The 24337-nt window shown below is 33.7% G+C and overlaps 3 protein-coding genes across 4 annotated transcripts; 1 reads left to right on the forward strand and 2 right to left on the reverse strand.

Moving 5' to 3' along the window:
- Positions 1-462: 462 nt before the first annotated feature.
- On the reverse strand, positions 463-7870 carry LOC142518547 (uncharacterized). 2 transcript variants are annotated; one of them, XM_075621336.1, is made up of 7 exons: positions 7571-7870; positions 6853-7142; positions 2668-2768; positions 2449-2571; positions 1564-2366; positions 1169-1391; positions 463-1099 (listed from the first exon to the last, which is right to left on the reverse strand). In XM_075621336.1, exons 5-7 carry the CDS (start codon positions 2275-2277, stop codon positions 705-707), a joined length of 1332 nt encoding a protein of 443 aa, XP_075477451.1. In that variant the 5' UTR covers positions 2278-2366; positions 2449-2571; positions 2668-2768; positions 6853-7142; positions 7571-7870; the 3' UTR covers positions 463-704. The 2 variants fall into 2 exon arrangements, with proteins under 2 accessions (XP_075477451.1, XP_075477452.1); XM_075621337.1 differs by lacking the exons at positions 6853-7142; positions 7571-7870 and having other exon boundaries at positions 2668-3146.
- Positions 7871-9963: 2093 nt separating this feature from the next.
- LOC142519460 (microtubule-associated protein 70-5-like) lies at positions 9964-13759 on the forward strand. The gene is made up of 11 exons (XM_075622487.1): positions 9964-10348; positions 11020-11105; positions 11257-11322; positions 11418-11588; positions 11684-11854; positions 11932-12087; positions 12188-12334; positions 12512-12583; positions 12662-13258; positions 13351-13496; positions 13626-13759. Exons 1-11 carry the CDS (start codon positions 10237-10239, stop codon positions 13642-13644), a joined length of 1743 nt encoding a protein of 580 aa, XP_075478602.1. The 5' UTR covers positions 9964-10236; the 3' UTR covers positions 13645-13759.
- Positions 13760-18844: 5085 nt separating this feature from the next.
- LOC142519503 (uncharacterized) lies at positions 18845-20242 on the reverse strand. The gene is made up of 3 exons (XM_075622538.1): positions 20064-20242; positions 19817-19901; positions 18845-19528 (listed from the first exon to the last, which is right to left on the reverse strand). The coding sequence occupies exons 1-3, from the start codon at positions 20073-20075 to the stop codon at positions 18990-18992; spliced, it is 636 nt and encodes a 211-aa protein (XP_075478653.1). The 5' UTR covers positions 20076-20242; the 3' UTR covers positions 18845-18989.
- Between the last annotated feature and the right edge of the window lie 4095 nt (positions 20243-24337).

Here is a 24337-nt window from a genome sequence, read left to right on the forward strand (position 1 = left end):
TTTTACAAAGAGATAACTTTAGAAATGTTCAAAAAGTGGATGATTTGCAAGAATAGAAATGTTCAATTTTTTTTTTTAAAAAAGAAAACAAATATATCTCCCGCTTTTCAAGAACACGTTATCTCACATGGAGATAATTGCAAAGCACGTTTAATGTTGTTGTTGGGGATACTGCAAAGAACAGAAGCAGTAACGCGTGAGGCATGAGCGGAGCAGCAAGCGGACAGGCCAAGTGCGAAAACCACATCTTATTTCGCCATGTACACACTACAACTCTATAACAATCCGAAGAGAAACACCTAAGGTTACATTTGGATTTGAGAATAAGATTTGGGAAAGGGTTTCAAACTTCCTGGATATTCAAATTACTCCATTTCCGGGAAATTATTGCACGGGTTAATAAACAAGTACGATGAATTTTTTATTATAAATTTGAAATTTTTATTTTCGAATCCTTCTATCGAAATGCAACCTTAGACTTTACCAATACTATTGAAAAGTTGAAAACTGTGCTTAGCAATTGTAGTTCAATTCAATTGTAGTCTGAAAAACATAGCCGAAAACATAAAACTAATGGTCCTACGAGTTGTTTGCATCTATTTTGGTAACTATACATGGTGTGCTACAGCTTAAACATGTGCAGCATCATGTATAGTTACCAAAAAAGAAGCAAACAACTGCAGCAGCCGAACCATGTTCCTGTTTCATGGCTTAGACTGGCAGCTAATGTTTGGCACTGCTTTGCGCTCATTAACAGAACTTGCGTTAGACTTTCCTTCATCGTCCCTGTTCATAAGTCGTTTCTTGAAATGAAGTTTCTCGGCTTTCAGATCAACCGAGGCAGAAAAACTTGGATTTTGGCGTTTATCAGTTTCAGCGCCCGCAACTTTCTGAAAGTCACATTTATTCTTATTCTCCTCTGGAGAGGTATTAGTCTTGGAGAACATTGGCAGAGGTGGAATTTCCAGGGCCGGGTTCAGAGTTGAAGTTAAGAAAGAGAGTATGTCCGCCTTTGGCTTGACATTTACCCATCTGTTGTCTATCCAGTCCCTTGAAACTCTTACATTGTTCCTCTCAATAGTCAAGAACTTGCTTTCTCCTGCCACAAAATGATAACTAATCGAACCCATATCACTAAGACATTAAAGGCGCAAATTGAAATGCATACCAGGCAAGTAAACTTGTAGTTTAGTAGTAGTTGATGGGTCGCAACCAATTACAACACCTTCCCACCAGCCATCGCACCAGCGTGCATCAACTGCCACTCCCACTCCCACTTCAAGCTTAGAGTCTGAAGAATCCTCAGAAGGCCATGGCCTGACTGTAAGGCGGCCAGCACATCTTATACCTAACTTATCAGGATCTGCCACTCTGCCACCTGGAACACATTCCTGTACAATTCACACTTCGATAGATTAATAGGAATATATATCAGCTACAAGTCAAAATTATCAAGTACTCATTTCCAAGTATGTTGTCTAATTATTTGACAGAGGAAACTGCAAGGGTAGCGGATATTGAACAGAAACTGAGGGGAAAACAAAACATGCAATGCATATATACCTCAAGTTTCCCAGCTCCATCAACATCATCAACATCAAGGTATTGAACCCTCAGGCACTTTTTTGTTGAACGCAAGATTTTGCACCTGAACCAACAGCCTCGCATGCCACTATCCTGACAAAGAAGCTCAATATTTTTATCGACCTTGGATGGGACTGGACCCAGTGGCTCAGACACAACAAGATTGTTATCCATAGGTCTCTTGCTTGACAGTTTGGTTTTCGTTCTTTGGCCACTCGTTTCACATTTTTTGCCCTGATTGTCCAATACTGAAGAGGTTTGATTCCCAATAGTCTGATTTGAACTTCCACTTTTATTACTCTTGGAACCATGCCTTTCAGTTTCCTCAGGAGCAGAAACTTCTAATTCTTGAGTTGACTTCTTGCTCTTCTTGCATTGCCGGGCAAAGCATTCCAGAGTGTACAGGATTGGCTGAGTAGAGTAGCCGCGCAATCTACTTAAACTAAAGGGCTTCATAATTTTGTTTACAATTTCCCTATGGCAAAAAAAACATCCAAACGATATGCTTTGTGGAAGAAGCGCCAAACATTTCTCAAAATGATTAGGAGTCAAAACTGCAGCCAGTCCATCAATGCACTCTGCACTTATCTCCTGCTCAATAGGAGTCATAAAAACTTCTCTTCCATTGGAATTCAAGCAAGGAATTGGAAAATTAATTTCCTCTTGAAAGTTTAGCCATCGCACTTTAACCATTTTCTCCCCTGCTGATCCTCATACATATCTTCAATGTAACCTACGAGGTCCTTCTCACCTTTGCCCATGACCCATACAAAGGAATGCACCTACAGGTTATGACTATGATTGTGAGAACTACTACAAAGGTTAGCTGGCAAATGCAAGATTAGTGGCATATTTGAGACTTACAGGTATTTTAGTTCCTCTTCTGCAGAAAGTTGGATAATGAGTCAGCTGTTTACAGCACTTCCAAGATTCGCCTGACCACACAATATCTGAATTTTCTTCTACCGTTGCACTGTACTCTTGGATCTGAAATCAAGATTTTCAATCAATCAAATAATAAGACCTGAATTTAGGCAGATATGATCAGAAGATATTTGCATGGAACAAAATGATGAGAACTACCTCCTCGTCTGAAGGGCTGGGTCTTCGACGAGTGGAGAAACGAGTCATCACCGACATGAGATATTGTAGAGAAGGTGCGGTATCAAGTAATCGCTGGTGCTCTGACAGGGAGTTAACATGCAAAATGTTAAATTACATAAATATATTCACATTAAAGAATAATTAATCCAATAGTTGCTATAAGAAATATAAACTCTTAACTACAACTTCCAGGATTCACAGCTTCCATTTCTTCTATTACTAGCTCAAATGGATCTCACAGGTAAAAACCATCTCAATAAGTAAAGAATGAAGTTCCAACCATTTTCAAGCTACATATCTCAAAATACTTGTTAGAAGTGCCTTGAGTGCAGTTTGTCTGCAAAATCCAGATATCTATCTTTATTACACAACATTTTTGTACCATGTCTCATTCTTCTTTGCACGATTGATGGCAAGAGTGATTGACCATATAAGTAGCTGAGGTTTGAAAAAAATAATGTGCCAGCAACGGGGTATGAAGCCCAGACGGTTCAACACGGAGATTAAAGCAAGCAACATCAAGATAAAAGACAAAGTGGCAACTCAATAATGGTTGGGAAATAAAGGCAAATGATATTTTAAAAGCGACCTCCGAAGATCATCAGGATATACAAAACCCAAGTCGGGCTTAGTTGAAGCATATAAAATACCAATTCTGAAAGCTCAAACCATTATGAAAACTTACAACTTTAAAGATAATCACCTTAACCATGTTGACAGATTACTTCCATCAAACTTCGGAATATCAGCATTAAGAAAAGCATTGGTTCAAAGAAAGTCACCACATATTTAACATCATTTTAATAATAGAAATGTACTTCCTAATCAAAGTAGGAGATTAAGAACAACTTGACATTGAATGAAATTTTTAGACGGTGAAATGGTAAAAATAATGATACGGCATTACAGGTAATAACATTCAAAACCAAAAATCTAGCCAAATTGAGAAAGTAATATAACAGGATTGATATTTTTGGCATAACATAGAGATATTAGCAAGATAGGTGTCAGACACGTGAAATGGCTACTAGTAAGGAACTCACAATTGATGAGTTACCCCCCTCGTCCCCCCACATATGTTTGTGTGGACAAATTCATAGTCAGACGTGAATACACACTCAAGACACAGAAAAAAAATACATAAACCTATATAAAGCCAAAGAAGATGAATTCACAAAATCCAAATTCTAATCATAAAATCAGTACAATCACATAAAAAGGAGATGGCCTTTCTTTCCCCAGATAAGCGATTTGAAGTTTACTTTATGAATAGAATGCTCACTGAGGAAAGCTCTAGGCATCTACAATTTACCTTGAATTTGATCAAAGTAAGACAGAGTCTCCAAAGTAATTCGCAAGAAAAGAGTAGGAAACACTACACCTTTTTCTGGTATTTAACATTTGGATACTACATCCGCCTCCGCCTCACGTTTTCTTAAACATGTGTAAACCTTCAATTGGTTTCAAGATAATTTTTTCTTAAAAAGGTTTTATTTTTTCTAACAACTCTTTGATTCTCATAATAAACGTTACAAATTAAACATCATTCCTATCTGGCAATCCAACGGCTTTAACCAAGCCCAGGGCACGGTAGACACTTGGAGGAGATAAAACCATGCCTCGCTAAATCTAAAAGAGATTTTCATAATGTGATTGACATAAAAAAATTAGATTTTAGAATTCATGTGAGATTCGCATTTTTGTATGATTACTTCAACATTTCCTCAGTTATTTCGCAATATTATGATATCATAACTTTCCAGCAATATTACCTAGCTAAGGATAGTAAGCATTGGTTCAATAATTCCTCGTTTCAGATTTCATATTTCTTTTTGAGTAAGTTATGTTTATTAATTTCATAACTTTCATACTTAGTGAGAGATCAAGGTTCCTTTTGACGTGGATGTGCATGCGAAAATGATTAAGGGGGTATATATTTATCCCGTATGATAATTCATTACTCCCTATGTAGTACAATATGAATATTCATGCGTTGATTCAAATTTGTAACAGCCAACCACGAACTGTTACATGTAAAAGAATCCTAAGAGTGCATGGAACAGTGATGGGGATAAAGTAAAGGAAATGATGGCAAGACGGAAGCTAATCGATTGCATTTGAAGAACGAACCATGGTATCCTATTGACTCATCACACATTGAGTCGTTTAGGGTAAACATTCCTTGAATTGTGTTAAGAAGTGTATCCATTGGTGTGAGGCAGGGGATATTTGATAAAACATAAAAATTGATAATATCAACATCCTTTCATTGTTAGACTTGTTTCGTGTTCTTTTGCAATTCGAGTCTATGTCACACATGTAGATGCTTGACTGATTAACATGCATCATTTTCAGAAAATGGTTGGAAGTTTGGAAGCTTTGAAATCAAATAAGAATGAAGTGATTGTTCAACTTGTATGCATATGTAGGATATATCATAATTAGAAGTTCGTGGTGGAATGGATTGGCTATGATATAAGAAACGACTGAAGCTGTAGGGAAATATCTGAATAGTAAATTAAAGAACAAAAGTAGAAAGGGACCGAAGAAGCAAATGTCGCGACGAAGGTTCGAAAGAAAGCCATGAATATATTTGATATGCCTTTTAGTTATAACTTGTAACAAAAAGTGCTGAAAACTGACTGTGAGACAAGTTTGTGATGCAGTCCAGTCAGTTTTGAAATCAAATAGTCACAAAAGAGAAGCCCCATCACTCCTGGCGCTCTCTATCAATTTGACTATACCAAATGATTTATGCTATTAATAATGTCTTAGAAAGCATAAGGCTAGTTTACCAAGACATTGGAATTAGATTTTCTTTTGTTTAAACAGCACATATTAGGTCATAAAATTATGATAAACTACTCAATCTGAGTATACATAATAGGTTATAAATTAAGACAGCATATTTTATGTACGGCATTTTTTTCTTGTAAACAAACCAAATATCGAGACCTAACACCCCCCTATGAAAGTATTGACTTGGCTAAATGAAAAGAAGCTCAGTAAGCTATCTCAATTTCCATATTGACACGTGAATTTTGACAATGTATCTTAGATTTCTAGTTTGTTGATGAAGTGTAACTGATATTCATAAGTTTGTTATATAAAGCTCAACAAAAAAAGTTCGACTTCAAAAACTTTCAGTGAACAAGGACGTGCAACTCTTGCACTATAACTGTTTCTTGTTAAATTGCATAACAATGCAGACGGTAGATTACTCACAGTTTTGGGTTGTAAATAACTAAAACTCTTTGTAGCTAAGAGATGCTTAAGTAACATGGAAAAACTCGTGATCATTAACTGATTAGGTTGCCAAAATAATGCTAACTCATGGATATGGAGAAACAAGCGAAGGAACCAAAATGAGAAATAAGCTCAATTAGTTCCTGCAAGTATGCCAAAGAGACTGGAGGAGTTAAGTTAATGTCAATAATCCCCTGTAAACTCTCTTCAGATGACAAGTCTTTACGTCATTTTCATTTCAATCAGCACACAAAGAAATATCTAATTTTAGGAAATAAATCCTAATGACATGAATATTTCATTAAAAAAAACTATTATCTAAGAAACAACTGCCACCAAAAGGAAGGCTTCAACTGGCAGTAATTGGAAAGGAATAAAATAATAAAGACATCCTGAGAGAAAATGGAAATGCATTCATCTACCAAAGCCTCCGCTGATGCTTCCTCTAGTTCATCTGCCAATTGAACAGTGAGCAGAGATATATAAACTCAAGGATATGTAACACTTCACAGATCAATTCTACTGAGTGGGAAACTTACTTGAAAGATATCATCTTATCAAACTAGAAATGACCTAGCACATGGATAACTAATGGCTTGAACAACTTAATAAAGGAGAAAGTTAGCATTTCACATGAAGCATTGGCAAATAATATAAGCGGCAAATGCATAAACTTAACATCTAAAGCACAAAAGCTTCCGAATTGTCTCTCTGCGTGGTGCGCTACCCCCTGCATAGTTCTCAAGGCCATATTATCCTAGTGATGCCGTCTTTGCAATGATTAGCTGTACCTCATGCAACTAACCTACTGGAAACTCTTAACGTGAATATAGAATTCTCAAAACAACTAAATTTTTATATAAGATTTCCATTTAAATCATTGATTTCAAATAATTAGAATAAATAAGCATTACATACTTGAATCAACCAGAATTGGGGCGCGTTTTGAGACTAGTTTCACAAGCCATTCAACCACATCACGTCTTGTTTGCCATTTCTTTCCATCATGGACTTCACTGGTTGACCCAAACACTCGTATGAAATCCCTGGCAACTGTATAAATCATGTGCTTCCCTCTCTCGGTCCCCACCACAGCAAGGAGATGATATCCTGTGGTGTCCCGTATGATATAGTGAATAGTACGCTTGCCCATTTCCTGTGAAATCACACACTCTTCCCATGCCCTCATCACCTGTTCTTCAGACATGCTGATCGACGAAAACATAAAGAAAGAGAAAACGTTACAAACAAAATCGTCATTCACAAGTTACCCCTCACATGAAACAAGCAATCCAAGCTATGATCGCACAGAATATATCAAACCCCGTATGCTAACTTTTCTAAAGACCAGAATTATAGAAATCACTTGGCTAATTCTGGTTTTCACAGCGCATGGAAATAAATTCAAAAGCAAAAGAAAGTAAATAATAATTAAACCCCACTAAGAACCAGAACAAATTCAAAATGTAGAATATCATCCTCTGTATTGCTGAATTGAACTAAAGATCGTCTCTTTACACCAAAAACGAAATGAGCTGTGTTGAATTTCGACCAACCTCAACACCATCCACAAAAAAAAACTAGCATCCACACGCAAAAACCACTGATCAAAACGAACATAAAGGTTTCTACGTACCTTAAAGGTTGAGCAGCAAGAACTTCAACTACGAAAACCAAAAGAATCAAAGAAACAATGAAGAAATTTCAAAATGGTCCGAACGGAAGAAAACAACTTGGAGTGAGTTCAGCGCAGAGAATGAGACAAATGGTGAGTAGGATATTTGGTGGCAGGTTTTGGCGGTTAAGGGCTAATGACACTGCTCAGTGAGTAACCGAAGATGGTGGATTAAATACGCGAGAGAGACACACAGAAGGTTTTGTTGGCGGGCAAAGGCAGAGGCCAAGTGCCATGAATACACGCTACACTACTACATGGGTTTTGCGGAGAATTTGCTTTAACATATTACAGGTAATAATTATGAGGATACTCATGTAAATAACAGAAATCTCCTACAAAGGATTGTTTTTGTAATTACTATGGCATTCTTTATTGTTTGATATGATGAATTAGATTTTATTATTATTGTTATTATTTAGATAAGATTCTTGATTCTTGATTCTTGTTTAAGATTTGAATGAGTTTATGGATGTAAAAAAATTAACTTGTTTACTTCAATGAGAAAGATTAAATAAGCAAAAATTTTGATTTGGGTTGTCGATCGAGTTTGCACAAGATTCCACGTTCATGCTTCCATTAAAAAAATGTGTCAATATTGATTTTGAGCATGGAACCATTTCAGGTATACAAGTCTTTTGGGTTTTTCTTAAATTATTATATTTTTATTTATTTTGTATCAAAAAATATTACTTTCATCATAATAAGATTGAATGAATATTAAATGATTTTAAATATATTTCTCGTGTGAAATTGATTAATTTATAATCTGATTGGTTTTTGTAACAAATCAAATTAACTGGATAAGGAAAAATTAAATCAAGCTGACCAATACGTCATGAACAAATTTTCTTTTGCGAAGTGTGACAAATCGAATATCGGGCCCCTAAAATCTTATGAGAGGCCTATATATTGGCCCATTATCCTGTTTTAAGCAAAACTTTAATTCCAAGCCCAATTCATCCGAAGGCACACACACCTCCATGGCCCACAAGTTCTTTTCCTCTTCCCCATTCCATCTAACCATTCTATTTCATCTATTTTCTCAAATAACTCGTCGACTTCATCTATGTCTATAATAAATAATTTAATTCGCATTGAAATATGTCTCACAAAATTGACATGTGATACATTATCGTACTAGTTTTTGTGAAAAAAATTACAAATATTACCCGAAAAATTCACATTTGTGTTTTTTTTTTTTGTCGTCGTTTCAGAATCACAATTAAATTATACTATTATATAACGAGATAATTTATAATAATATATTAAGATGTAAAATATGGCAAGTTTTAATTGGAAACGAACACCATTAAAGGTCCAATATTTATTGGGTTAGGACATACATACTCATACTATGGTCACGTTCCTACTTACTCTCCATTATTTGATCAAACTTGTTATTATTTGTCAAAATTCACCAACTAAAACCGAGTAAGCGCGACAGCTAATTCTGGGCTTGAAACCAAATTAAAGTCACTTTCAATTTCCATTACTTCCAATAAGACATTGAATTTATTCTACTCCATTAATCTAAATATCGTTGTCTTCTTTCTCATGCAAGAATTTTTCATGTATACTTGTAAGAAACTTCATTCAATTTTCCATCAACGATATGCATCTTTTTTTTCTTGGTTGAGTAATTAAGCTAGAGTTTAGGAGGGTTTAACGCTTAAGCAATTAATTAGTGGTGCCCATCAACATTTTCAGATCACGACCATGGAGAGGTGTAACACGCTGCATTTTCTCATCTTTATCCTTAATTATCCAGAAGCTATAATTAATAGTCATTATTCTTTTCAACGTCACCACCCACCCAAGTCTAACAAATTCTTGGATATATATACATATATATATATATATATATATCTATATTTCGGATTTGGATCCTGTGGCCGAAGAAAACACAGCACATTGTGTTGTGTACTTTTTACGGGAGATGATCAGTTGATCATCTGATGGACCTCACACAATGTCAGATAAATCTGAAAAATTGTCAGACGTAACGAGATCAGCTGATCATCTCATGTAAAAAGAGCACAACACAAGTTCAGGCACAGCAGAAGATCCAAATCCCTATATTTCTAGTCCCTTCAATTATTCAATAAATTTAGGAGGTTAACCAATACTCCCCCCCATCCCACTCAATTAGGCTTGTGTGTGTTTTGACACAAATTAAGAAAATGTTGGAAAAATACATTTTATAAAGCAATTTATCCATTTTCCCTTATGTAATGATGATTTTATTATGATAAAATAGTTGTACAAGTAGTTAATGATATTGATTTAATAGATGTAAATTGGTAAAAGAGTAGGAAAGATAACATTAAACCGAGTTGTTGTTGTTTTTAAATGCGAGTGTTTCATAAACAACTAAGGCCAGCCGGCTCAAAAACGGTTGATTTCAAGAGTTTGCTTAAAAATTAGGGGGAAATCCCAATCCAAAGCTCCTCTCTTTGCGGTCAATTCCTTACAAGTATGGATTCTTATTATGGGAGTAGGAAACATCCATCGATAATTATTGTTTTTTCCTCCTTTTTCCTACATATACTAAACCCATAACAACCCCACCAACTTTTTATTGATCCACACATTCCTGTTATTTAAACTCGATCGGGCGGTAGTGAATGAGCCCAGAAGGGAAAATGGATGGTTTTAATAATGGAGAAGATGCTTGCTCTCTTTCTGATACAAGCCCTGTTGTGTTGGAGCTCAATCGAATGCAGAATCTGCTAAGAGGTTTGGTTTCTCTTTGTTCCTCCTTGTTCTTTAAAGATTAACGGCACACGCTCATGTCATGCAGTACTTTTTAAGTTTCGTGTTTCTTTTGTTCTTTGGTGCACGTTGTCGTATTACATTACACATGTTTGTCTGAAATATATAGATTTTTTTACACTCAGACCTGAGAAAATCATTGAAAAAAACAACATTTATGAGCAAATTTATTATTTTGTCATTATTTTATTCATTCAAAAAATTATTACATGTGGTATATTTGTAAAAAAAAAAACTGATATTAAATAATGAAATTAAGGGGATTTTATTATCAATACTTTAGATTGATGAAGGCTAGATAGATATGGTAATTTTCAAAGTTGTCACGTACGGCAAGTTATTTCAAACAAACAATTTTTTTAATATTAAATACTCATGAATCATAATTAATTAATGTCATAATTGGCTAAAGGCTGTGCTTCTATTTCAAACGAACGTGATTTCTACGCCTTTTTTCTTTAAGGGAATCACAACATAAATTTTATATTATACTTCAAGTCAAATGGAAGTATAATTTTTTGACCATCCTCCCATAGTGGGAAATGTGAACATCGGTTTAACATTTAAAGCGTATTTTTTCAAATATCTTATAATGGTTAATACCGATCACATGCTCAATTTTACTGTAACTTCAGAGAAGGAGAGGGAATTGGGGAAGGCTCAAAGTGAAATTAAAGCATTGAGAGCAACAGAAATCCTCAAGGATAAGGCTGTGGAAGAGGTAGAATATATATATATGAAAACGAAGACTGAAACTTTTAACCCGAGGAGATGCAATACACACACACACACACACACACACACACACACACACACACACACTATCGATATCTGGCATTTATATCAGCTTGACAGAACAATATATTTGACAGCTTGGAAGTGAAGTAGAAATGTTGGAAGAGAAGCTAAGAATCAATGAAAGCCTTGTTCAACAAAAGGTGTGTATTCATTTTCTGGTACATATTTTTTAAAGTGCTCATGTACAAAGTTGTGAATTAAGATGGTTAAAGTATTTTAAGTGTGATTGATGCAGAATCTGGACATCATGAAACTCACAGGTGAGAAGCGTGAAGCTCTGGCTGCACAATATGCAGTTGAAGCGACTCTGCGGAGGGTCTATGCCAATCAAAAGGATGATGATTCTGTCGCCATTGAGTTGGTTATTGCCCCGTTAGAAGCAGAACTTAAGATGCGGAAAAATGAGGTACTCAGATGAGGAAAACATGTTTTCTATTCATTAGAATCTTTTATGACTAGAGTTCGAAGGTACATTGAACTTCTGGTGTTCGGCCATTTTAGATTGCTGCGCTTCAAGAGGATAAGAAGGCTATGGAACGTCTCACCAAATCCAAAGAAGCGGCACTTCTTGAAGCAGAAAAAATATTGAGAAGAGCTCTAGAAAGAGCACTAATAGTAGAGGAGGTTCAGAATCAGAACTTCGAGCTCAGGAGACAAATTGAGATATACCTGGTAGCCTTTGAATCAAATATGGGTTGACCGGGGTTAGTTTTCCAGAACTTTAACAAAAAAATGCTAATGTAATGCAGGAGGAGAATAGAGTACTCGAGAATACTAATAGGCAGAAGGTTTTAGTTATTGAAAAGCTTAGTGAAACCATCATGGAGCTTGAGGGGGCCATACTTGCTGGTGGAGCAACAGCCAACGCTATTCGTGACTACAGGCGACAGATATCTGAACTAAATGTAAAATCTTGTGCTTCAGCCATCTATTCCAGATTTATCTAAATATCACGGTAAAACAATTTTCCACGAAATGACCCAAGTTTTTTCTCCAATTTCGTAGGACGAGAAGAGGACGCTGGAAAGGGAACTAGCAAGGGCCAAGGTTTCAGCTAACCGAGTAGCAAGTGTTGTAGCTAATGAGTGGAAAGATGAGAAGGACAAAGTAATGCCTGTCAAGCAATGGCTAGAAGAGAGAAGGACACTGCAGGTATGCTTAACAACTAACCATATAAACAGGCATTATGCTAACGAATCTTAGAAAGTAGAAACGAAATTGAGTTCAGGTTTCTGATAGCATCTGTGAAACTGAATATACTGTGTTATAAATGAAAATATTGAACTTGTAGACCTCCTTCGTTTTAACTGTGAGACCTCGGAATTGTAGGCAGAGATACAGAAGTTAAAAGACAAACTAACCAGCTCGGAGAGAACTGCCAATGCAGAAGCACAAGTCAAGGTGACGACACTTCAAGCCCCATTTTGGTAAAACACCTATATATGGTGAAATAAACATGCTCGTTTTTTGGGCCCCCAGGATAAGTTGAAGTTGAGGCTAAAGACACTTGAAGAAGGATTCAGGCACGACCCTGGTGCTTCAAACAAGATTAATGGATCCCCTAAAAACGTAAAAACCTGTAATTTATTTGGGATCTTATCAAGCAACAATAGAATGAAAAAGAGATCAACATCACTACCAAGGGCTTCTGCCATTGCTAAAGGCTCAGAGCAGACGAAGGATCAAGAACAAGCTTCAACTGTTACAGCAGAAACTAATCCAGTTAATGGTTTGAAAAAGAAATATCCTTCTGGAGAAAGTTTGTTGAAAAAAAGTTTATTGACTTCCAGGAACAAGGTTAAAGATGATAACAGTGAAAAGGAAAATACGGAGGCAAACAGTAAGGTAACATTTGATCAAATAACAAGTAACTGTGAAGGAATTGGAGAAATGGGAAACAACAAATACATGAATGACGGCTGCAAAAAGATTAAAGAAGTGGAGGTTGATAATACTGATGGTGAAGACATGGTATCAGGATTTTTATATGATAGGCTTCAGAGAGAAGTCCTAAATTTGAGGAAGTCCTGTGAATTGAAGGACCGCACTTTGAACACTAAAGAAGAAGAAATCAAGGTAGTAAAACAGTAACTCTAACTCTTAATTCATATGTTGGAGTAGTGATTGTTTATAGCACGAACTCAAGTATTTATTTTTGTTATTTCCAGATGCTTATGAAAAAAACTGAAACACTAGCCAAAGCAATAGAAGTGGAGTCAAGGAAAATCAAGAGAGAAGCAGCAATAAGAGAAAAAGATTCTATGCTAACAAAGGTGGATGATAAGCTAAGAAATCCAAACACTGCATCCAAAAGGTTAGTAATATACTCCATTTCCCGTTCCGCATTTCCTTTCAACCTCCTTTCCCTAGTTGAAGCAGCATATGTTAGAGAGTTCATATACATCTTACTATTTCTCACTCTCTGATAGTTCCATTTGATTAGGTCCATGAATGCCTCTTGAAGATACATTCCGAAGAAAGATGAAAGCATAATTAATTCAGCGTTGGAATATAATACACATGTTTGAGAATTTACACTATGTATATATTCATCAGATTATTTGTAACAAATCAATGTCACGAATTGTAGGAAGCGATATTTACTCAGGTTTATTTTGATTTAACTTGACTATTGTTCAAGTGATGTAAAAAATGTCTTCTGAGAGAATTAGTCAATAAACAATGTGTTGTGTGTGTTGCAAATAGCAGCATGTGTCACTTATTCAAGAGAAGGCTGAAAACAAACTTGGGAAAGCTGCGATACGGAACAGATTTGGTAAAACCATAAAACTATGTATAAAACCTATAATTTTCCGGTCTGAAGATCACATTGGATCACTTGTTAGGGATCTTAACATTCGTTGATGGTTCAAAATCATGTTCACTCAAGCTTCTCAGATAAGTTTAAGCTTCAAACGCTCATATTGGCTTTTATTGATGCTGCCAAGAATTTTGTCCAAAGAAACTTATATATCATATATGTTTTCATAAACTTATATATCATATATGTTTTCATAAACTTATATATCATACATGTTAATTTTTCAATTAATAAAAAATTTAATTATAAATTCAAATATTATTATATTTATTATTTAAACTACTAATAATATGTAATATTTAATATAACTTATATCTTTATTTATTAATTCAATATTCTGCTTAATTTTTAATATTTTTAAGTAATGTAAGTATATGAATATATTTTAAAATATTTTATTTACTTCAATATTTATTATAAATTAATATCGATCTTGTATGTATTATTATTAAAGATAATTTATTTCATAGGTAATTAATGTATGTTATAAATATTTTTTTTAAAATAACTATCAAATTTAAGTCAAAATCGTCAATTCTATTGTCAATTTATTTAGTAACGATAGAATTTGGATGTATCGTACGTTAGAGAATATGTTCTTAACCCATGAATATTGTATTGATGTAGAGTCATTTGTTGTGTTTCCTTAACTTATCCAGAATATTTATTAAATGGCAAAATGTGTTGCACATGCAACTATAAAAATGTCAGAATAAAACTTCTTTACATGACGATACAATTAAAGTACATTTAGGACAATATGAATTTGTATCTGATTATTCCTGTTTGTATTATCATGGGGAGAAGTACGTTTGTCATATAAAAATATTAATCTTGATGCTCCGTCTTCTTCGTAACATGTTTTGAACGTAGTTAGCGAACCACAAATGATTGCACATGATGATTATGTTGCTCTTGATATTAATTTTCAAGAAAATTTTAATTTCGAATAAAATTTTGAAAATGAAAATGATAACTTCGATTAAGAATTCCCACCATCAAACTAAGTTGTCGAGGCTCGAGAAAGTCCTAACAACTACGTAAAATCATTGTATGAGATGATCAAATTAGCCGAGAAGGAGAACTGAGATGGAAATTCATATGGTCAATCTTTGTTGTCTGTTTTGACGAGGCTATTAAAGATGAAGCATGAGCATAATATATCTGAAAAGAATTTCAAAGACATGTGTCAAGACGTGTTTATAATTTAAAAATGATTTTTTTGAATTCAAATTTAGCTTTCTTTAAATTCAAAGTTTACTTGATTACTTAGCAATTCTACTGTAAGGACTGTGTATCGTATTATCGTAAATCCTATGTTGATTATCGATAATTCATGAAATGGTCATGTGATTATGTATATGATGTATATCATGACAATGAAAGTGAGAAAATAGGTGGTGAGGATGAAAGATTGTATTAGAAATTGATTTGTATTTGAAACACGTGATGTATACTAAAACTTTCATGTTTTGAGTTTTGTCCAAATCCATTTGGAAATATGGGCAAAATCATCCCGAAGTGTATCGTGTGCGTTGTAGTTCCTACAATGACACAGTTTGGGAGAATGAGCATAACTCTCGCATCCGATATCCAAATTGAGTGAGGTTAGTGGCAAGTGAAAGCAAAGACATAGATCTACAACTTTCCTGTTTACCATTTTTGCTAATTCGAAACCTAAAATAGCGTTTCGGACACAGCAAGGCGCGCACCTGCGTAGAACTGCACGCGCGGACAGAACTATGCGCGCATATGCGCGAGTTTGGTACGCGCATATGCGCGAATACCTCTGTAGCACACGTTTTAAGGAAGATCAGCATGAATTTTGCTGCAATTTCCTTGGATCCTTCGAGAGTTGAGAGAGAGAAATAAGAGAATTCAAGTTCTATCGTACGAATCCCCCTCGAAACGTTGTCCAAACTTGAAACAAATTATATATTCGGAATCCTCGCGTCGAGAGCTTCCTTTTGAGGTAATTTTCTTCTAGTTTCAGTACCTATAAATATGAAAGTGCTGAAATAGCATGTATTTGAAGTCGAGATTCCTATATGTGGTAGAATAACCGACAAGAAACTAAGTTTTGAAGTCGGAATTGAATTATGATATGATTTTGATTTGATATGAATTTTTGAAGTTTCAAAAGATATTTGAAACTCATATTAGTGATTTTGGATTATGTTTTTGATTGGAATGAGTATGTTATTGATGTAGATAAAGTATTATACCGATATCTTCAGGCTACATCAACTGGAAACGAAGAATTGAGGTATGTTGCGACCGGGTAACATACGACATATATCTGTATTATATGATATATGTTGGATTGGTTTGAGTGATTGGAATGAGAATACATGTCTATATGCCTTATTTGTTGAGTTTATGTGGCATACATGACATTGTGATTGGAATATCGATGTATAAAATAAATGTTTTGTTAACACACATCGTTTGATGCATACATCGATACATGACATGCACGTTGAGCTATGATCCTTGGATACCCTGATATGATTTGATTGGATTCTGGGGTTTGTGAACACAATGCTATGTTTGGTATTATATGACCCTTAAAACATAGACATTTGTGGCCCCGACGATTGATATGAGATTTGAGATTTGATGGCGCTTTGTCGACGCTATCATACGAGTATCCCTTATTGAGGCCGGTGTGCCAGCTCGAGCATTGATTTGATACCGATTCGTTTGATTCTGACATGTGCTCAGTGGATGGGCATTTGACCTGATACCTCCACGACATACATGCATTGCATACCATATATCATTGTTTAGATACTTGTGGTATATATGATGATTATTCCATACGGAGCTTTGCTCACCCCCAAGGGGGACTGTTGTTGTCTTTGTGTGTGGACAATGGCAGGTACTCCAGGATATCAGGAGACCAGAGATGGTACTTCTAGGAGGGAGTCACAGTTTGAGTTGATGTTTATACTTTGTTTGCATTATATATGTATATGTATTTATATACCGGGGCATGTCCCGAGGATATAAGTTGTTTGTATATGATTGGTTTTGATTACGTGTGGGCATGTTTATGATGTGAGATTAAATACTATTTTTAGTATTTAAATTATAGAAGAAATATTTTGGGCTCATGGTCAAGAAATTTTAAATTCGTTTTCCGCTGTAATTAGTTAAATCTAATCAAAGTGCATTGTAATAACGATTAGGAGCTAAGGGCCCCACATCTACTCTTCAAGCCCGTCTTATGAATTCGATCAAAGCTGCAACAGTTCTACAATATTCCAACTTCCATTTCAGCAATGTGTTGGTCATCATATTAGATCTATTTTCATCCATGTGAATCTTTTCAAGCTTTAACAACTTTTTTCTCTAAAACATCACGTATTAAATGATTGCAAACATCAAAATGCTTAAATCTTGAACACATTCAAGGATTCTTTCCAAGATAAATTGCACACCTGACTGTCACATAACAACTTGTATTGATCTTTCACAAAACTTAATTCATCCAAAAACCCTTTCATCCATAACAACCCCTTGCATGTCTGAGTTGCTGCAATGAGCTCCGCTTCAGTGGTTGACAATGCTACACATTTTTGCAACTTTGAATGTCATGACACAGCTTATAAAGCATGCATTGTAGATTGATTCGTGTGCAGTACTGCCATCTGTCAAGGCCAAAGAATGAGCATGATACTTTTCCAACATGTCCTTAGAATTGCTCTCCTGTATAGCCATCTCTTGCACGCATTATCAAACTCGGAAATGTATCGTCTAACATCGTCGGCAGATGAAGTACTGCACCTGCAATTTTTGTCATAAAAAATGTGTATAAATTCTACCACATATTCATATATCTGAAACGAAGTTTGTTTAGTTAACCGAATCCTTCATATCTGATGTTGTGCAATCCACGTGACATATCAAACAATAATAAACTCCAAATGATCTTTTTAATGCGATTTCTCCACAAAATAGACATTCGAGTCTCGAGATCTCCAATAAAGAGGCCTAGGCTGCAGCAGAATAGGAGAGAGAGATGGTGGTGATGCTCTTCGACTTTCACTAAGATGGGTAACAAGGCACGATCTTGGTGAATCCAAAACTCACATTGGTGACATGAGAAGAAATAGCCCTCGTGATCTCTCCCATAAACATCACATAGCAGCAAAGCCTCCTTACGCATAGTTACCATCGGGAAAACCACACTGAGGGTGGAGAACAAATTCATATTCGGGGCAATGATAGGTGAAATTCTTGCACAATTTCCCACAGTCACCGCACCCACAATTATTATCACGTGGCTTTGCAAGCAAATCGAGAGAGTTTATTTTTTAAAGTACTGTAACGACCACGAAGGAAAAAATGATACAATTTGTCGGCAAGCTTGGTGGAGGTAAAAGCTGCAGCCTGCAATATAATCTTGAATGGCACACAAGTAGTAGGGGCTGGATAGCACACGCAATCCACATGCGTTGCAGCACTGAGGAATCTACTCCTCTAATTCGTTGAAAATCAATGGATGCTCATGAGCAAAATGATCCATATCTCTTTCCATCATGAGTTTGTATATATATGAATCATGTTTTCTATTTCTTTCTTACCATTGAACCATATATTGACTGTGTTGGTATATATCATATACATTGCTGCATTAAAATACAAGGATTTTAAATCTTATATTATAATTTATTTTACTTGTTTGAGGAATCGATTTGAAATCCTCCTCCATTCATTTTAAGTTTAGTTTCAATTAATATTTCGATTATTTTTAAATTAATCTAGCCGAAATACATCAAATTCCAAATCTAATTATTCTGAGGTGGCCATCCATGCTGTGATGCTGGCATGCATGGTTAAAAAATTGTAACTGGAATGAATTTATCAAACGATGTCTCAAGATAACAGTATCTTCAAAAATTATTTTTCTATGACATAAATATCAAGTAAAAACGTGGAAACCTGATTTCACCACTTCCTCACCGATCAAGATTCATGGCGTCACATGACGGAGCAAGATGATGGGTTCTCTTCACTCAGGTAGTAGTCACATCTGCTGAAATCGTGGAAATCTCTTCCATAGCCGTATCCACACCGGCAACCATAATAACCTTCAAAACATGGTCGTGGCGGCGGTGGAACTCCGTACCCACGTTGACACGGCCCCCCATCATGACCGGCGTAGCATTGGCTACAGCAAGTCGGAACGGGATAAAGCGGCGGCAGTCCAGGGAACACAACTGGTTCGGGTTGCATAGGCGGGTCTGGGATTTTTGGTGGATCGGGTTGCGGAGTCTCCTGGGGCTTTTCAACTTGAGGCGGCCCACCTGGTTTCGGCTTCTCGGGCTCCTCGGGCTTCTCAACCACGATGATTATGGGCTTCTCGGGCTCTTTGGGTTTGGGAGGGTCCTTGATTTCGATGCTTTTAATAACCCTGTGACCCTTGCAGCACAATTTGTCCCGAATTTTCTCAGGATCACAGCACACCACCGTGATGGTGACCGTGTTTGCTTTCTCGTCATATACTTGGTCTCTAATTTCTCTCGTCCCAAAAATTTTTACATCGAAGAATACAACTCAGTTTCCAATCCAAATAATATGATATTGTGCGGATGACTGAATTATAATTTGATTTGAATTGTGCATGATTATTATCGAGTAATTCTAAACACTGAGTGACTCGATTCATATTTTCAAATGAAAATATTATTTTTGACGTAAAAAAATAATATTTTTTATAGACTGAATCGGGTTAAAAATCACTCTAAAGATGAGTTTTTGTGTTATTATATATAAAGCATGCATGATGATTCTATACAAAAACTCACGGGGGAATTTGCAGAGAATTTTCTTGATCTTCTTGTAGCAGCGTGAACATTGAAGATCAACGACCTTGAGCACCATGATAGTCACCTATTCGATAAATAATTTTTTGGGCAATCAAATCTTTCAAGAAACAACGTAAATTGGACATGGAAAACATATCGAAATTCTTCATCTTGTTCAAAGATCATTAAAGAATCAAAGTCATGAGACAGAAAATATTAATCATGGATTCTTCTTCTTTTTTCGTACCTTTTCGGCCATGACGAGTGAGAGACGAATCTGGTTCCACGCAACTATTGAGAATAACTAAAATGAAAGAAAACGTGAATGGGAGAGACGTTGATGAGATCATTAATGTGTTTTAATTAGGAAGAAAACGGAATTAGTAAGAACTTAGAGACAAGTCATACGTTAAACTCACCTATCTTCTTATTACAATTTGAGACTAAATTTTATGAAGTCATTGAAATTTGAAACACTTAAATACTAGGTAAGACTAAGACGTGACATAAGATTTGTTTTTTTCCCAACTGAAGGTCGTATTTATCTAAAGATATATTCGTACGGTCGATCAAATATTATATTGTTGAAATTAAAATATTAAATTTAAGTCAAACTCAAATTTGATTTTTTAATTTGAATATAAATATATTCCATGTTGTTTTTTAATAGCCGGCCACGAGTAATTCCCAACTTTCTTTTCTTTTTTTGACAAGGAGTAATTTCCAAACTTTGAAATAGTGTTACTAATATTGAAAAATATATGAAAAATAAAACGGATATAAACGAACTCAATTCATGTTTCTAAATTTGATCAAGAAGCAATATCATTGTATCAAGAGTTAAATTAATTGTGTGTGATTTCGAAAAACTCTAATTCAAATCGAACTCTTGCCCAAATTTGTCGCTTTTTCAAGATTCGATTTTATGTTAGGAAGTTTAAGCAGGAACAAGAATATAATAAAACTATATTTCTAATATTACTTTCATGAGTATGTCTCTTGTGAGACGGTCTCATTAATCTTTATCTGTTAGACGGGTCAACCACACCGTATTCACAATAAAAAGTAATATTCTTAGCATAAAAAGTAATAATTTTTCATGAATGGCCCAAAGAAGAATATGTCTCACAAAATATGACACATGAAACAGTCTCACACAAGTTTTTGCCAACTTCTATATATCTTTATATATACCTAATCATCCTAGTTTCCATTAACTAATTCATGTTTCATTGAAATAGTCATTTCCATGTTTTTCTTTTTTATAAAGGTAAGGTTTGGGGAACCGTGCACGTTTCTAAGGAATCTTCGTAATCACGGAAGTGTGTGTATATATTGTGCCTATCATTTATATGTACTAGTTATTATGCACTACGCGATGCGTGTGTACAAATTTTTTTTATCATTATCGATGGACTAAAGTGTAATTTAATAATTTATAGAGTGACTAAATTGATATTTGAATTGTTAAATAAAAAAAAATAAAAGTGTGTGTTGAAATTTAAAAAAAAAACTGAATAACAAAAAACAAAAGTGTAATATTAGTATCATGTAAGGGTAAAATTAGAAAAAAAAGTTGATGTCCTCTTAGGTAGTTACTATCATGTGCTCAAACTTAATAAAATACAAGAATAAATATATATATATATATATATAGTGTGTGTGTGTGTGTGTGTGGCATTTGTCGACAAATGATAGGCACAACTTTTATCTTCTTTGTTTTCAAATTTTCTTTTTAATTCGTTACTGTAGGGTTTTGTAATTTTAGTCATTTCCCGACTTGAAAAAATATGACGATTAAGTGAAGTTTTTTTTATAAATTAATGTAAAAAAAAAATTTCAAAATAATTTTAAATTTTTTTTTTTCAAAACTACTTTAATCCGCGCTTACAAATCATGGACGCTCCACGTGTAAGCGAGGACGCTCGTCCACGTAAATATATTATTATTTATTATTATTTAATATTATATTATTATTTATTAATATTTTGTGATGGTACGTAAGTTTATTATTATTATTATTTATTATTTAAAATAATTAATTTAATTCGAATATATTATTATTATTTATTATAATTTTTAATTAATAATTTAATTCGAATGAAAAATATAAATATTTATAATATATGTTAATTATTAAATATTTTGTATTATTTAGTTGGGTGATTGAAAAATTATAGATATGAGAGGATTGAAAAGAGAAAATTAAAGAGATATGAGAGGATTGAATGAAGAAAATTAAGCAGAATAAAAATAGTAATCTTTCACTAATACACCAATAAGAATTTTAACTTTAACCTATAGTATCGATGAAACTTACGCTGTATTATAATATTTTCATTCTATTATTAAATTTATATTGTTTATTTTCTATTTAAGCTATTATTATTAATTTAATTTCAATCGTCACATAAAAACTCAAACGACGTGAAAATATAAGATTGATTCTATTTTATACAAGAAATTATTAATGCTTGCTTGCTTCCTTCACTTTTGGTCTTCTCATTTTTATAGATTGATTTATTTAATAAATCTAATAATAATAATAAATCGATTATATAGAATTATATGTTTTACAATTAATTTTTTTTATAAAATATGAGTTTATATAATTTTGAGAGAATTCGAAATGGGTCTTCCTAAAATATACTTTTGACAAATTGATTTTATGCACGTTTTCTTGGAATAATAATTTAAAAATAAAAAATATTTTTCAATTCTCTCATATCTCTCATATTTTTAATCTTCTCATATTTTTAAAATGGAACAATAATTTAAAATGGAACAATAAATATTTTTTCAATCCTCTCATATTTTTAAAATTTTGATTTTATGTACGTTTTCTTTCAATCCTCTCATATCTCTAATTTTTCAATCACTCAAACAAATAATACAAAATATTTAATAATTAACATATATTATAAATATTTATATTTTTCATTCGAGTTAAATTAATAATTAAAAATTATAATAATAAATAATAATAATATGTTCGAATTAAATTAATTATTTAAAATAATAATAATAATAATAAACTTACGTACCATCACAAAATAATAATAAATAATAATAATAAAATAATAATATATCTACGTGGACGAGCGTCCTGCGGCTCGTCTGCGTTTTGTAAGGGCGGACCCTCGTCCACATAAGCGAGTGTCCGCGTTTTGTAAGCGCAGATTAAGATAGTTTTGCAAAAAAAAAATTTAATTATTTTTGAAATTTTTTTTTACATTATTTATAAAAAAAACCCTGATTAAGTGTGCAATATTATATCGATAGTATTTTAATGAAAAATAAGTAAAATTGGAAAATATTGAAGAAATACAATACTAAAACTAAAATTGAACAAACCAATTTTTTTTAAAAAAAATAGACCAAATTATATTTGACAAAACCTTGTATGAGACGGTCTCACAGGTGGTATTTTGTGAGACGAATCTCTTATTTGGGTCATCCATGAAAAAATATTATTATTACTTTTTATTGTGAATATCGGTAGGATTGACCCGTCTCACAGATAAAGATTCATTGTATCGTCTCACAAGAGACATATTTATTAACTTTTTATCTGTATTTATTCACCCAACCCAAAAAATCAAATGAGAGGGCGCCTCGTTTGGGAGTTTGGACGAAAGCAAATATAGGTTATTTGGTTGCATGAACAGAACAGCCGTATAAGAGCTTTTGAAAATGACGTGTCTTGATATATTTCTTCGATTAATCGACTCGAGTTTATTCAAAATCGAATAACTTTTTTCGATTCGAGTTCCAGTTCATGCATGATTGTTCATAAATTTGCCCACTCAAAACTAATTTTTAAAATTTTAATAATATTACACAAAGTCAATATATTTTACATTGCATGTATTATTATTATTATTATTATTATTATTATTATACAAATATCTTTGACCAGGCTGCACAAGAATAATTTGACACAAAAAAATTCATGAAACCGTCTCATAACCCGTTTCACAAATATAGAACTGAAATATCATCTCATAATAGACTTACTCATAATTCAAAGATTAAAGCAGCGTCGTAGTCGACTAATTTCCATTGATTGACATTTTAAAATATTTGTTCATAAGAACAAAAAGCAAGAAGAATTAATTGACTTTTCAACAACAAAAGTATAAGGATAAAAGATTCATAATCGTGCTTCTTATAATTAATTACATCTAAATGCGCATTTTTTCTACCAACTTAATTAATTGTATTATTTTTTTAAAAAAATCAACTTAATTATGTTAATCTTAATCTAAAATCTATAAAAAGAATGGTAGGGCTTATTTATTTTTTTTAATATTATTCTATCTTTATTTTTAATATTTTTTGTATTTTAAGACACATATATTCTTCTTTACAATGTTATAATTATACTTAAAAGTAAGCAATAAATAATTCGGTGTTAATTGGGTGCTAATTAGCTAATTAGCCTAAAGTTGTATCCAATCCTATACCTTTGACGTAACATTTTCAAATACATAATCATTTTGAGAAAGTCGATACCAAAAC

This window comes from Primulina tabacum, chromosome 11, assembly GCF_025594145.1.
Source record: "Primulina tabacum isolate GXHZ01 chromosome 11, ASM2559414v2, whole genome shotgun sequence".
In the NCBI taxonomy this organism is placed as follows: Eukaryota; Viridiplantae; Streptophyta; class Magnoliopsida; order Lamiales; family Gesneriaceae; genus Primulina; species Primulina tabacum.

Coding starts and splice junctions, on each gene's coding strand:
- LOC142518547 (XM_075621336.1), bottom strand. CDS start 2,277: ATGGTTAAAGTGCGATGGCTAAACTTTCAAGAGGAAATTAATTTTCCA. Junction 1,392..1,563: donor ATGGAGCTGGGAAACTTGAG/GTATATATGCAT, acceptor TGAATTGTACAG/GAATGTGTTCCAGGTGGCAG. Junction 1,100..1,168: donor ACTACAAGTTTACTTGCCTG/GTATGCATTTCA, acceptor ATTTTGTGGCAG/GAGAAAGCAAGTTCTTGACT.
- LOC142519460 (XM_075622487.1), top strand. CDS start 10,237: ATGAGCCCAGAAGGGAAAATGGATGGTTTTAATAATGGAGAAGATGCT. Junction 11,323..11,417: donor AAAGCCTTGTTCAACAAAAG/GTGTGTATTCAT, acceptor TGATTGATGCAG/AATCTGGACATCATGAAACT. Junction 13,259..13,350: donor CTAAAGAAGAAGAAATCAAG/GTAGTAAAACAG, acceptor TGTTATTTCCAG/ATGCTTATGAAAAAAACTGA.
- LOC142519503 (XM_075622538.1), bottom strand. Junction 19,529..19,816: donor AATTCTCTGCAAATTCCCCC/GTGAGTTTTTGT, acceptor TTGGGACGAGAG/AAATTAGAGACCAAGTATAT.